The 15,347-nt window shown below is 36.6% G+C and overlaps 1 protein-coding gene across 3 annotated transcripts in view; it reads left to right on the top strand.

Annotated features, from left to right (window-relative positions):
* NGLY1 (N-glycanase 1) overlaps positions 1–10,224 on the top strand; it is a 67,953-nt gene extending 57,729 nt beyond the window's left edge. For 2 of the 3 annotated variants that reach the window (XM_023207275.3, XM_023207276.3), the window contains 2 exons: positions 8,960–9,137; positions 9,527–10,224. In XM_023207275.3, coding sequence (XP_023063043.1) covers positions 8,960–9,137; positions 9,527–9,702 — 354 coding nt within the window. In that variant the 3' untranslated portion in view covers positions 9,703–10,224. The remainder of the gene's footprint in view (positions 1–8,959; positions 9,138–9,526) is intronic. The other variant, XM_023207277.3, reaches the window with a different exon arrangement.
* The last annotated feature ends 5,123 nt before the right edge of the window (positions 10,225–15,347 follow it).

The following is a 15,347-nucleotide window of genomic DNA, read 5'->3' on the forward strand; positions in this document are numbered from 1 at the left end:
TATATATATATAGAGAGAGAGAGAGAGAGAGAGAGAGTGAATTAATTCCTTCACAGATGTGTATTGATTACCCATTAAATACAGGCTATTTAGGGAGTATAATAGATTTAGTTCAAAATTTCAGAAAGCTAAACATCTAATAGGCAGTCACTTCAAAGAATGCATGATTGAGCAGCAATATTGGTTATTTCTTCTCTGTATCTTAAAAAAATAAGTAGAGGTTAGGACTATAGCAGTGCATTTATACCAAGTTGCATGTTATCATCACATTCAGTAACGAATAAGAGGCTTTGCTTTAAAACTGCCTGCTCCTTAGAAATACACCAAAATAAACTTAAAGCTATTCACATGACCTCAGTAGATCTGATCTTATTATTGATAGAGTTTCATAGGAATCAATTAACTTATAGGAAGCTTTTAAAGTTAGTTTACCAAGATACTTGAGTGGGAAGTTGTTCACTTGTAAAATATATTGATAGATTTAAAAAGTGAGACACATATAAACAGCTGCTAGTGTTTATGAGCATCTGTTATATGCTGTCACTGTACTAGGCATTAGTCAAATTACCAAAGATGTCTATACAGTGATAAGGTCTCTGCTTTTCTCTTTTTCAACCATAAGTTTTTGTTCAAAAACTTACCTTGCTGCTTAAACATGGAAGTACTCCATTTATATCACATTGTCTAATACTAAACAAGTTGAGGTATTTTTGTATTAATAACTTATAGGATTATTCTAAATTTTGGAATTTTCTTCTTTAGCCAAAGAAATGCATAAAAATAGAGATAAAATTTAAAATTTCAAGATATCTGTAATTAGTTGTGTAGTTTTTTTTGTTTGTTTGTTTGTTTTTTTTTTGAGGCGGAGTCTCGCTCTGTCACCCAGGCTGGAGTGCAGTGGCCGGATCTCAGCTCACTGCAAGCTCCGCCTCCCGGGTTCACGCCATTCTCCTGCCTCAGCCTCCGGAGTAGCTGGGACTACAGGCGCCCGCCACCTCACCCAGCTAGTTTTTTGTATTTTTAGTAGAGACGGGGTTTCACCGTGTTAGCCAGGATGGTCTTGATCTCCTGACCTCGTGATCCGTCTGTCTCGGCCTCCCAAAGTGCTGGGATTACAGGCTTGAGCCACCGCGCCCGGCCAGTTGTGTAGTTGATGAGAGAGGATGAACGTCTTCTAGAAGACTATCCTTAGTCTAAGAATTTCTCTGAACGGAAAGCAAGATAGAATAAAAGTGTTTTTTATCCAGTGACTATACTTGCTGAAATGGAGAAAAATCATGGATTTCCTCCTAACCAGCAACATTAGTCAAGTAGTAATGATGGGGAAAATAGTGATGTGTTACAGAAGATGTCCTATGCCAAGAAACAGAACTACTCTATGGAGTATTCCTTCTTTGTCTTATACACTCATTTGTTCATCAGCAAACTTGTACTGTTGTGCCAGGCATTATTCTCAGCTACATGGACAAAAAGATGATTCCTGACCTCACGATCTAAAAGGGGAAGCCAAAGCATAAACCGCTGTCTTAACCATGATGCAGAGTGCTCTAATAAGGATATCAACACATTGCTATGGAAACAGCAAGGTGGGAGTGATTAGCTCTGGCTGTGGGAGTTGGGCAAAGCTCCACTGAGCAGACGACATTTGAGCTGGACGCTGAAGGTTGAGTAGGTGTTCATCAGGCAAGGAAACCAAAACAAGGCATGGAGTACGTGGCATGTTTCAGCATCTCCAAATAGAACATTTTAGCCACAGAGGGGCTATTGTATGAGAAAGATTTAAATAATGTAAATGATAGACAAAGACCATTAAATAGAAAACACACCCCTATTCAAGTAAAGCTTATGCCTTGATATACTTTTATGAAGGTACCATTTTTTTTAAGTTGAATGAGTTTCTTTCTAGCTACATATATTTGGTATCAAAAGGAAGAAAAATACTAGAATCTTTACTTGTAGACAGTGATAACTCAGAAGTAACAATTGTCATTCTAACTTGGGTATTCCATCTAAATCAGTATTTCTGGTTCTGTACTAGCACGCCCCCAATTAGGGATTTTCTAGCTCTGTTGAATAGTAAACGTATTTTTCACCACACTTTTTCTTGGTAATCTCCAACCAGGTGTCATGACAGATCACATGCAGCCTGCTTTCAGAGTTTTAGAACAGATTCTTTACCTCTCAAAGAGGTATCCTCCCAGGAGCACAAAGATTAAAATTTGCTATTTAGCAAATAGCATTGTTCAATAATATCTGAATTGATAAGAATATAAAAACTAAATCAAGAAAACCAGTATGCTTTTTGGGAGGCAAGTGATAACACCTTGATAAAAGCAGTGTTAATAGCTTCCTTGCTAATCTCCATCTGCCCTAATCCTTTCAAAGCTGTGATCCATGCTATTGCTGAAGAAACATTTACAAAAACTTAATCCTTAACTGAGTGCTCTTAGAGTAAGACATAGCTCCAAGTCTTTTCCAAATCTGCTTCTTGCCTTCTTCTCTGGCTTTGCCTTGCACTATGCTACCCCTTGCTCTCTGCATTGCAGATATATTGCCCCGTCTCCCTTCTTCACAGAACCTCCTGTACTTCTCTTTTTTGATTAATGTATTCTTAACCTTGCCACTTGGTCCAAGCCTCACTCCCTCAGGTCCCAGCAAACTGAATCCATTTCCCTCTTTATAGGTTCATTTGTACCATGTACCTCTCTTTCATGACATGTATTCAACAAATAGGTATGAGAATACATTATTTGTCTCTTTCTGTAATAATGTTTACATTAGATTGTAAACAATTCTCAGGGGGAGACCTTGTCTTTTTCTACTCACTTTTGTACTCTCAGTATTCATACATCTGGCATAGTACCCGATACATAGTAAGTGTTTAGTAAAGATTGGTGAATGTAAGAATGTATGTGGCGTAAATTCTGCATCACCCCTAGGGCTGTGTAGAGCACTGTAAAAACTTCACTTTGTTGAGTGTTCTTTGGATGGTCTTAGATACTTTTTGGTTTTGATCAGTTTTATCTCTCTCTTTGTCACTACAGTCATTTTAGTATTTTGATGGAGGGGGCGGGTGCATGGCATTATGTCAATAATTCATTCAACACTTAGCAAATAGGCACATTGTCAAGTGTTGTGCTTGGCAGTCAGATGTAATGGTGAATTAAGAGGCAAGCCTCAAGGTGCATATCAGCTGGTAAATGAAAGACATGTGTGGGCCAACTGTTTAGATTAATGGGGTAAATGGTAGAAGAGTATGTGTTTGTTTATGCTACTGAGAGAAAGAAGACAGAAACAAGAGCCACTGACACGCTGAATCTGAGTGAAAAAACCTCATACTCCACGTATTTTGTTTTGTTTTGTTTTTTGTTCGCTCTACAAATATTTTGTTTTGTTTCTTTTCTGTTCTCTCTACAACAATCAACTCAGACCTCTGTGACCAAATATGTGGGGGTGGGTTCCCCCAAATAAGCAAGCAAGCAATTCTGTAGCAGAACCAGCTGAGTGACATCTGATGTAATCAATTCTAACATAATCTTCATGGAGATAACATTAGATCCCAAATGTTGAGGGCTTAGTCCCCAAGACTGTCCCCTCCCCACTTCAGATGCCAGTCACAACCTCCAGTTTGTTTTACCTGTGCTTCTTACCAACTGACTGTAAATCAGGACTCTCTCCTTGGAGTCAATTAATTTGCTAGAGTGACTCACAGAACTCAGGGAAACACGTTTACTGGTTTATTATAAAGGATGTTACAAAGGATACAGATGAAGAGATGCAGAGGGCAAGGTATAGGAAGGCACATGGAGCCCCTCTGCCCTCCCCAGGTGTGCCACCCTCTAGTAACCTCCATGTGATCAGCTCTCCAGAAGTTCTCCAAACGCTGTTCTCATAGGCCTTTTGTGGAGACTTCATTGGATTTTCATAACCATGACAACAGTGTAGAAATATGTTTGGACAAAAAGGGTGTGATCTGATACTAATAGCCTGACAAAACCAGCAAAGCCTATCTGTTCAGATTCTTCTTGGTCTCTGTGCAGCATTTCCACCTCCAGGGTATGGCACAGGACACTTTCTGAAATAGGGGTGTTATGACCCAGAATCAGACAAGGTAGGTCAGATAAATTCTTTATGGTCAGCACCAAGACAGAAACTTGTGGGGAGATTATATTTTTAGTTTCCATGGCCTGCCTTAGAAATAACAAAGGCTATGGGAGTTATGAGCCAGGAACCATGAATGAAAATCTGGAGAGATATATATACACACACACATATCATAGTATCACACTGAGTCAGAGAAGGCCTTGCAGAAGAATTAATATCTGAGTTGGCTTTTGGAGAGGAGGAAGAGGGGAGAGTTTCTTAGTATGAGGATAGGATGTGGAAGGGGAGGTTGTTTGGCGACCTGAGAAATAGTGTGTTTGAAAGCACTGAGGTGAAAGACATCTGGTGTATTCAGGAAAGAGTGAAAAGTAGAGAATATGAAGGAGAATAGTGAGAAATGAGACTAGAGAGGTAAATAATTGTCAGGTCCCAGGGACTTTAATTACCTTACAATTATGTAATAGGAAACCATGAAAGTTTCCTATTTCAAATGTAGTAAATGGGAAGTATACATGGAAATCTTAAATATTCTATCCAGATTCTACAAATGGAATAAATTGGAAGTATACACAGAAATATTTAAATACAGTGGGAACTAGGAGTGGATTCATGTTTGATTTTCGAGATAAAATGGAATAACCAAAAATAAGACTCATTGCAAGTGCCAGTTTGCCAGCAACAATTTAAGATCCCTTGAAATACAACTGCTTTGCTCTATATCCGTAGGAATGACGACCTTCAGGGTGCCTGCTGTATGGTGAACTTAATTTGAGTGAATCTTAGCAGCCTAAGTAAAACAATAATTTTAAGAATGTATTAAAGAAGAGCTTCAAACAATATAGTACAAACTGAACCTCTAGGGAGCCATAGCAGCCTGACATGTAGTAATCAAAAAATCTTTGAGCAAGGATCTTCTATAGAATATTAATTACATAAAGAAGCCAACATGCAAATTGTTCTCAGTCCTGAAAATAGTGGTTACAGCCACAACCCGAAGGACAAGTTCTATTTGTATACACTGTGAATAGTATGGCTTATGCCTAAACCCTAGACACACAGGTCTTGTTCTCACCCAAAGGTTGTATATGCCCATATGTGCTTACAGACATCAAAAAGGAGCAAGGATGGGTCACTGGTGGGAGGAGGGTTGGGGTGGTATATATAGAATACAGGAGAAAACCTCCATGATTTCTGACTTTACTAGCACTCCTGCTAAAGTAGGATAGCAACACTCACCTTTTAGAGACCTACATATTACAAAATCGAGCTTATAGAATGCACACAGTAAATTAAAAAAAAAAAATTTTAAGCCTACAGGCAAAAATGTGTCTATCAAATAACTCATGATGTTAGGAACAATCAATAGTTGTAAAAAAAAAAATGTTTTTTCTCTACATTAAACAAGTGAATGTTAGCTTTTTTTTTCCTTTTAAATAAAGTATAGCTACTGATTGTGTTGGTATTATACATAGACAGGACCAGATTTGGAGGTTTTTTATAAATTCTATTGTTTTGGCACATTTTAATTTACCAAACTGAGTATACATATTCTTGGTAACTTTCTACCACCTCTAAAAATGAGTCTTTGACAGAATATATTGTGTAAAAAAGATAATAGGAATTTTCTGTATAAATAGGGTGTTTGATCTCCATATACTGTTTCTTTAACATGAGACATTTTTTATTTTGCTCATAGTATGTTTGAATGTTTAAACATGTAAGTATTAAATCATGAACTCTATCTTATTCTTTAACTTTCTAGTCTTAAAAGCTGATGATGCCTTTAGGACTGAAAATTTTAAGTCTTTAATAAATGCTGTCAGGCATATTCAACAGCTACTATAAACCTTCTCTTACAGTTAAAACCACAGTTCTGACCCAGACCCACACAGTATAATTAAGGCAATTATTGGAGTAAGCTAGATTTGAAGTTAACCTAATTCAACCTATCATGTTTTATACCCACACTTTTGAGGGACATTTGAATCTAGTGAGCTCTGAAAATATACAAGATACAGAAATGCATATTGAGATATAAATTTGAGTATATCTATTAATATTTATGTCTTAAGATTACTTTCCTCAAGTCTTTTATTTCTTTTAATTCACCTTTCTTCCAGTAACCTCTCTGTTTGGCTCTTCTTTCCCAGCTATCCCCCTTTGGTAGCCATTCCTTTAAAGGAGCAATTAACCTGTGTGTAACCCAGATGTCTAATGGTTTAGGATGGGTGAAACTAATGATTCTCAGGGACCACCGGTGGAGTCCTGAGTCCCACGTCCTCCTTACAAATGGCTTTAGGAGGAGCATGCAGTAGGAACATATATGAACACTGGAGGATGTTATAGTGACGTTGTCCAAACTTGAGTGGAGCAATTGACAGTTCCACGTCTAGGTTTGTCAACAACAAACAACAGTTGGCTATACATATCTAGTTTAAGTAGTAGTTTAAGATCATTTTCTTTGGAGAGTGATTGCTCAGTTGTTACATAATCTCTAACTCACTGATTCTAAAATTTTTCATATTAAATTAACAGGCACACCTGGAAGAAAAATAGCTATAGGTTGGTTGTCAAATAGATGGTGATTAGAATACTATCGGTGATTGATTTTTTTACTTGATGAGTAAAGACCAGAATACAGAATAGTACATGTAATAGGATATTCCATGGCAGATGTGTTTTATATGGTACTTTCAACTATTTTCCCCTGAGCTAGAGTATGAGTTAGATATTCCTAACAAGATCAAGTCTAATATGAATATATATATACATATATATATATTTGCATACAGATCTTTAATACTTAATATTTACTAAATGTTTTTATTTGTATTTTTTTTTTTTTTTTAGACAGAGTCTCGCTCTGTCACCCGGGCTGGAGTGCAGTGGCACGATCTCACTCACTGCAACCTCCGCCTCCCTGGTTCAAGCAGTATTCATGTATCAGCCTCCCGAGTAGCTGGGATTACACGTGTGCACCAACATGCCTGGCTAATCTTTGTATTTTTAATAGAAACGTGGTTCCACCATGTTGGCCAGGCTGGTCTTGAACTCCTTATCTTAAGTGATCTGACTGCCTCAGCCTCCCAAAGTGCTGGGATTACCAGTGTGAGTGACCGCGCCTGGCCCTAAATGCTTTTATGAATCCAGAAACTGTGCCCCCAGAGAGCTTATGATTTGATGAAGGTAGGTCAGAATATGGGCAGTATCAAGGAGTATAGTATACAAAAATATAAAGGAGCATTGGCAATTCAAGGTGGGATGAAATTGTGGAGTTTTTTTTTTTTTCTTTTATTTTTTTTTGAGATGGAGTCTTGTTCTGTCACCCAGGCTGGAGTGCAGTGGTGCAATCTCGGCTTACTGCAAGCTCTGCCTCCCAGGTTCACACCATTCTCCTGCCTCAGCCTCTCGAGTAGCTGGGACTACAGGCGCCCGCCACCATGCCCGGCTAATAGTTTGTATTTTTAGTAGACACAGGGTTTCACTGTGTTAGGATGGTCTCGATCTCCTGACCTCGTGATCCGCCCACCTCAGCCTCCCAAAGTCCTGGGATTACAGGCATGAGCCACCATGCCCGGCCTAATTGTGGAGGATTTTTAAAGCTAATAGATTAGACTTAATGTAAGAATCAAGTACTTGCTGTACCTTTCAAACCAGGCAGATGACATAAAGAGAGTGGGATTTTAAAACATTAACCTGATCAGAGCCAGGCACGGTAGCTCACACCTGTAATCTCAGCAACTCAGGAGACTGAGGCTGGTGTCAAAGTGAGACCCTGCCTCTAAAAAATTTTTTTAATTAGCCAGGCATGGTAGTTGGAGGCTGAGACAACAGAGTCATTTGAACCCAGGAGTTCAAGGCTGCAGTGAGTTATGATCACACCACTGCATTCCAGCCTGGGGGACAGAGTGAGACCCTGTGTCTAAAATAATACACTTGAAAATAAAAATATGATCAGAGCAATTGGAATTGCACAGCAGTAGTCAATTGCAGCAAGATGAGTGTAAAATCCAAACTGTAGTAGTAAGTGCAGTATTAGTGAGGAAGGGGTTTCTTTCCAGGAATTATTTCAAACAAATACATAGAATTGTGTGGGAATTCAGACATAAGGGATGAACAACTGAAGAGTCAGAGTCTTAAGAGTTTGAGCATGGTTGAATAGAGTGACCTGTGAAAGACCAAGGCTAAGGATGTCAGTTTTCATGGCAATGTTTTGAGGAGTGTAGATAGAAGTATGAGAGGGAATGAGCTGGAAGCAGCCGGTAGGCTTAGATGCCTTAAATAGTATACATTTAATGTGCTAAAGGGTATTGATGAAGGAACAGGGAGCATGCCATTTAGAGAAGTGAGCACGGATATCACCTTTTAAACTGTTAGTTAGCAATGGCTGAGGTATTTGCTCGATTTAGAGGCTATAGCATACCACGTCACGCTAGGAAAACGTATATGAAAATCCAGACTTAGAAAAGAAATAAAAATTAAGGAGTAGTTGCATTTAAAAGGATTCTTCATTTTCAGCAGGATTAATCATAAAACTCATTTTAAAAAGTTGTCTTAATATAAAAGAATATGATTTACCAAAATTTGGTTAGTATGCAGTCCTTTAGAGTTGCACTTATTGGGGACATCTGCATTCAAATAATACCTTTCTTCTAGGGCAAAAGATGCCATGGGAAAAATTGCCAAAAAAAAAAAAATGTTAGCAGTTAAGAACCTTTTCAACAGGGAAAAGTTAGTTTTAAAATAACGACTTGTACATACTACCCTGTGATAGTAATATTCTTCACTAAGTTTGTTTTCTGTATTATTTCATTATTTCTGACAGTTCCTTTCTCCCCATCCCTACTCCTTATAGGTATATTTGGCCCGAAAGGAAGGATCATCTTTTGCTTATATTTCCTGGAAGTTTGAGTGTGGGTCGGTTGGCCTAAAAATCGATAGCATTTCTATTAGAACAACTAGTCAAACTTTTCAAACTGGAACAATAGAATGGAAATTGCGATCTGATACAGCACGAGTAGAACTGACAGGCGGTAAGCATTTGACTGGAGAATTAATCATGAAATATATATTTAGCACTCTGAAGACCACTTGTACTTATTTGAGATGTAGTTCTTTTTTGTATCCAAGAGTTATTGATACTATTTCAGTAAAAAAATAAAATAAAATAAAAATTTAAATAAAACCTGTGTGATCCCATTGTAACAGAAAGGCCAATGTTTTCTGTTGTGAACTACAAACGCAAGGAAAAAAATCATTTCTTTGTTTCAAAGGATGCATTTCTTCCATAAAGAATAATTTGTATTTATTTTTAAGCGTTTATTTTAACTTATACATCAGCCTATATAAAATGCATTTCAAAATGATCTATGTTCTTTAAATTACCAAAAGCAAAATGTTAATTTTTTTTCCCCTCTAACAGATAACAATCTTCACTCCTATGCTGATTTTTCTGGTGCCACTGAAGTTATTTTGGAAGCAGAATTAAGCAGAGGAGATGGTGATGTCGCTTGGCAACACACTCAGCTGTTTAGACAAAGCTTAAATGACCATGAAGAAAATTGTTTGGAGATAATTATAAAATTTAGTGACCTTTGAGATCCTGAACATTATAGAAAAGCTAGCAATAATCAAAGACTTACTAAAGTAGTCTGTTGGTTCAGTGCATGCTTAGTTGGCATTACCACCCTGTGCTAGCATATTTCTTTTGCTAGCTATCCATCATGTAATCCTCATGAAAATTATCTTTATACTGTGGACTATAATAAAATATTGAATTAAAAACTTTCTTCCATATGTGAATATAATTTGGAGTAAAGTCTCATTGACCCAATATGGGATTTTAATCTAAAAACTGTAAGTATAGTTTTAAAAGTTAAATAATGATATTCATGATTAAATGCTATTCATGATTATGATAAAATCTTGGGCTTATGATAGTAATTTGACATTTTCTGATCAGCCATTCATTTCTTCAGAAGTGGTTGAATTAGTCTCCTAATATTTTTAATTTTTAATTAATGTGAAAGTACAGTATCTCATAAATTATATAGTGCATGAAAATTTATATGATTATAAATATGCAGGCATTTAAGAAATAAAATGAATTATTTTGCCTTACATCTTTTTAGTTTTTATTTTGGCAATAAAAATCTTTTTTCTAAACATTGAAAATACTTGAATAGATATGAGTTATGAAAACATTTAACATTGACAACATAAATTAGGATACATTTTAAATTCCATAATACGTGGACATTTTGAAAATGCCTTACCTTTGAGTTATGTTTTTATCTACCTCATTGAATGAAATATTATTGATTTTGAAAATATGTAACTATATTTTACAGTATCTATATATTGTATCAAGAGTTTTTGTGTATGTTCTGTATAACCTCTCAAATTAAGTTTAGTGAACATTAAGCATTTATGTACAAAGCATTGTGATAGCACTGTGGAAGAAGCAGTGTTGAAAAACATAGCCCCAAGCCTCCAGATTCCTTTGTGCTGTTCTGCAAATACAAGAAAAAGACATACTCAGAGTCTCACCCTGTGCCACTCAATTGAACGTGACATGTATTATAAAATATATAATTAAGATCCTGAAACAAAGGTCTTATATTTATTCTTTTTTTCTTTTTAGAGATGAGATCTTGCTATGTTGCCTAAGCTGCTTGGAACTCCTGGGCTTAAGCGATTCTCTCACCTCAGCCTTCCAAGTAGCTGGGACTATAGGCATGTGCCATTGCTCCCAGCTTATATTTGCTTTACAATTGCTGTAAAACTCTGTTGAGAATGTTTTTGTGCTAAAAAGTTATATTTCAAGAGTTGTAGTTTATGCATCTGAAATTATTAATATGTCTTGAATATAAGAAAGTTTTCTGAAACTCTCAGTCTCGAAATTTTAACCTATAGTGGCCAAGTACTTAAGATTGGAAGGACTTGACACTTACCTGTCTTGTGGTGTCTGCTATTGGCACAGTGAATATTTTGATGATCATATGGGCTGATCCTGTTAACCAGCATGAAAAAACCTAGAACTATTCAAGCGGTTTTATAAAGATGGCAACAGAATGTAGGAACTCAACTGAATGGATGCATTCTAACTTTTACTGTGGCTTTAAATAGAAAAAATGATTCGAGTTCAGATGTTTTATGTTGTTACAGAGTTGAACTGTCAAAGAGAAAAGGTAGTTGCATACTTTTTTTTTAAAATACTTTTCAATATATGTACATATTTTTCGTTTTACTTTAAGTTCTGGGATACAAGTGCAGAATGTATAGGTTTGTTACATAGGTATGTGTGTGCCATGATGATTTGCTGCACCTATCAACTCATCATCTAGGTTTTAAGCCATGCATGTATTAGCTGTTTGTCCCAATGCTCTCCCTCCCCTTGTACCCCACCCCCCAACTGGCCCGGTGTGTGTTGTCCCTTTCCTATGTCCATGTGTTCTCACTGTTCAACTCCCACTTATGAGTGAGAACATGCAGTGTTTGGTTTTCTGTTCCTGTGTTTGCTAAGGATGATGGTTTCCAGCTTCATACATGTGCCTGCAAAGGACATGATTTCATTCCTTTCTATGGCTGCATAGTATTCCATGGTGCATATGTACCACATTTTCTTTATCCAGTCGGTCATTGATGGGCATTTGGGCTGGTTCCATGTGTTTGCTATTATAAATAATGCTGCAGTAAACATACATGTGCATGTGCCTTAATAGTAGACTGATGTACATTCCTTTGGGTATATACCCAGTAATGGGATTGCTGGGTCAAATGGTATTTCTGGTTCTAGATCCTTGAGAAATCGCCACACTGTCTTCCACAGTGGTTGAATTAATTTACATTGCACCAACAGTGTAAAAGCATTCCTGTTTCTCTATAGTCTCACCAGCATCTGTTGTTTCTTGACTTTTTAATAATCACCATTCTGACTGGCATGAGGTGGTATCTCATTGTGGTTTTGATTTGCATTTCTCAAATGATCAGTGATGTTGAGCTTTTTTTCATGTTTATTGGCCGCATAAATGTCTTCTTTTGAGAAGTGTCTGACCATATCCTTTGCCCACTTTTTGATGGGGTTGTTTGTTTTCTTCTTGTAAATTTATTTAAGTTCCTTGTAGATTCTGGATATTAGATCTTTGTCAGATGGATAGATTGCAAAATTTTCTCCCATTCTATAGGTTGCCTGTTCACTCTGATGGTAATTTCTTTTGTTGTGCAGAAACTCCTTAATTAGATCTTATTTGTCAATTTTTGCTTTTATTGCAATTGCTTTTGGCATTTTCGTCATGAAGTCTTTGCCCATGCCTCTTTCCTAAATGGTATTGCTTAGGTTTAATCAGTGTGCAAAAATCACAAGCATTCCTATACACCAACAAAAGACAAGCAGAGAGCCAGATCATGAGTGAACTCACATTCGTAATTACTACAAAGAGAATAAAATACCTAGGAATACAGCTAACAAGGGTTGGGAAGAATCGCTTCAAGGAGAACTACAAACCATTGCTCAAGGAAATAAGAGAGGACACAAACAAATGGAAAAACCTAACATCCTCATGGATAAGAAGAATTAGTATCATGAAAATGAACATACTACCCAAAGTAATTTATAGATTCAATGCTAGTCCCATCAAACTACCATTCCACCATTAACATTCTTCACAGAATTAGAAAAAATTAAATTTCATATGGAACTACAAAAGAGCCCGTATAGCCATGACAAACCTAAGCAAAGAGAACAAAGCTGGAAGCATCATGTTACCTGACTTCAAACTATACTACAAGGCTAGAGTAGTCAAAACAGCATAGTACTGGTACTAAAACACATATACACCAATGGAACAGAACAGAGACCTCAGAAAAATAACACATCTACAACCATTGCGACAAACCTGACAAAAACAATGGGGAAAGCATTCTGTATTTAATAAATTGTCCTGGGAAAACTGGCTAGCCATATGCAGAAAACTGAAACTGGTCCCCTTCCTTATACCTTATACAAAAATTAAGATGGATTAAAGACCTAAATGTAAAACACTTTTCTTAAATGTATTTCATGAGATTTTCAACCCAGAGCCTACCCAATATGTGTTAATAGATATTTTATTGTACAGAAAAGTTTGGAAATGGGACAACACAGTTCTTGATAATGTGACAAGTTGAGTGACAGTAAACTGGTAAGGCAAAAGTAACTTAGGCAAAATGTCAGACAGTACAAACCCGTCAGTGAGTGACCAATATTAAGGTACATTTTATTTAGGATCTTATGATTAATAAGTTTTCCACTGCCATTGCATATTAAAAAGAATCTATACCCTGGTTTCAGGTCAGATCCCATCATGATGAATTCCACAGACACAGCTTGTTATTGCAGTGTTTTATTTTTAAGAAAGTCCTTTGCTGGAAACCACATTCTCATGGTGAACAAGAAGTACATCTGATGCTTTGATCGATTTACAAGGAAAATAGTGCTTCTGACTAAAGGGGGCCAGAGAACACTTTGTCATAGAACACTTTTGAGATAGAAAGTGTTGTTAGAGATAATTTAACCCAGATTTCTTACTTTTCAATGAGGAAAACTCAAGCCCAGAGAAGGTAAATGACATGTCCTGACAATTCAATGAATCAGTGGTGTAGGCAAGATTAATTTCTACATCTAGTTGCAAGGTTATAGAATCAGAGACCTGTAAGTGGGTTGCTGTTTTAATAGGTGTTATTATACTTTAATAGAAATGTTCAAGTTGAGAAGGTATTACAATTGAAATTAGAAGGTATTAATATTGAAATATAGAAACTTTAATAGAAATGTTTAAGTTGAGAAGGTGTTATAATTGAGATTGATTTTTCTAACCATAGTTAAACTTTTCTAAAGATTTTTTTTTCCTCTACAACAATAAGTTGTATTTTGATTTTATAGTACCAGCAGATACACTCTTCATAAACTAATAGCAGATCCAGGTAGCACACCTTCCTTAAATACTTTTGGGAGAAGAAGAAGAAGAAACCAATACAGGTCATGGTTGGTTTTATTTCTCTTAGCATATATTCAGTTACACTCTGCATATTGACCAAAACACTGTTTTGTTTCTGATAAGAGATTTAGAATAGACTTAAAACAACAGTCACCACTTTTTGAGTTTTTCATAAGTGCCAATGACTTTCATTGTCTCATTTGATCAAGATGGCATTGTACAGTAGATACTGTATCTTATCCCCATTTCATAGATGATGAAACTGAAGAATTAAGTGGGAGCCAGTATTTTAATGGCTGTGTGTCCAACATCCCTTTCCTGTTTCTTAAGCCACAGTGAAAACAGACTCAGAAGTTGAGACTTGCTCTCTTCTTAGTTTTCTGAAGACTTGCTCTGGGAATAACAAAATTGTTTTATAACGATATAACAAAATATTATAAAGTAAAAGTGCTGCCTCCACTTCCCATGCTCTGTATTATTTTCCAAGTTAACTGCCAAAAATTTTACATGTCCTTCCATAGGTTTCCTGTGGATCATACATACAGTTTTCATGTGTTTTTTATGTAAATGGAAATATATCCTTTTCCGACTTGTTTTTTTAACAATGTGTCTTAGAAATCATTCCTTGGTCAGTCATGGATCTGCTACATTTATTTTTAACTGCTTCACAGTATTCCATAATTTATCCATTCTATTATTTATAGATATTTAGATTCCCCACCCCACCCCTTTTTTTTGGTTATTAAAAGCCCTGCTACAATGAGCATCCTTGTACATATTTCTTTTACATAAAATACATGCCAAGATATGTGCATTTTAAATCTGACTAGCTACTGTCAAATTGCCCTCTAAAGATAATTTACACATCCAGCAGTAGTGGTTGAGAACACAGATTTTCTTCCATTCTTATCAAAACTGAATATTGCAGTGTGGTGGCCATCCACCAGAGATCCCCGCCTCTTAGCTTCCATACCCTTTGGGTTGTCCCTTTTATACTAAATTAGCGCTAGTCCATGTGTCCAATAGAATATAGTGAGTAATCGTGGTATTTCCGAGGCTAGGACATAAAAGCCTTGGCTTTCTTGAACTGGTCTCTCAGAAGAAGCTAGCTGCCATGCCACTAGGACACTCCGGAAGATCTGTGGAGCGGAACCGAGGCCTGCCTCCAATTGCAAGCACCAACTTGCCAGTCACGGAAGTGGTTTCTCCCACCCCAGTCAAGCCTTTAAAAACTGTAACTTAATAGGAATGAGACACCCCAAGTCA

The sequence above is a fragment of the Piliocolobus tephrosceles genome, chromosome 2 (genome assembly GCF_002776525.5).
Source record: "Piliocolobus tephrosceles isolate RC106 chromosome 2, ASM277652v3, whole genome shotgun sequence".
Lineage (NCBI taxonomy): Eukaryota > Metazoa > Chordata > Mammalia > Primates > Cercopithecidae > Piliocolobus > Piliocolobus tephrosceles.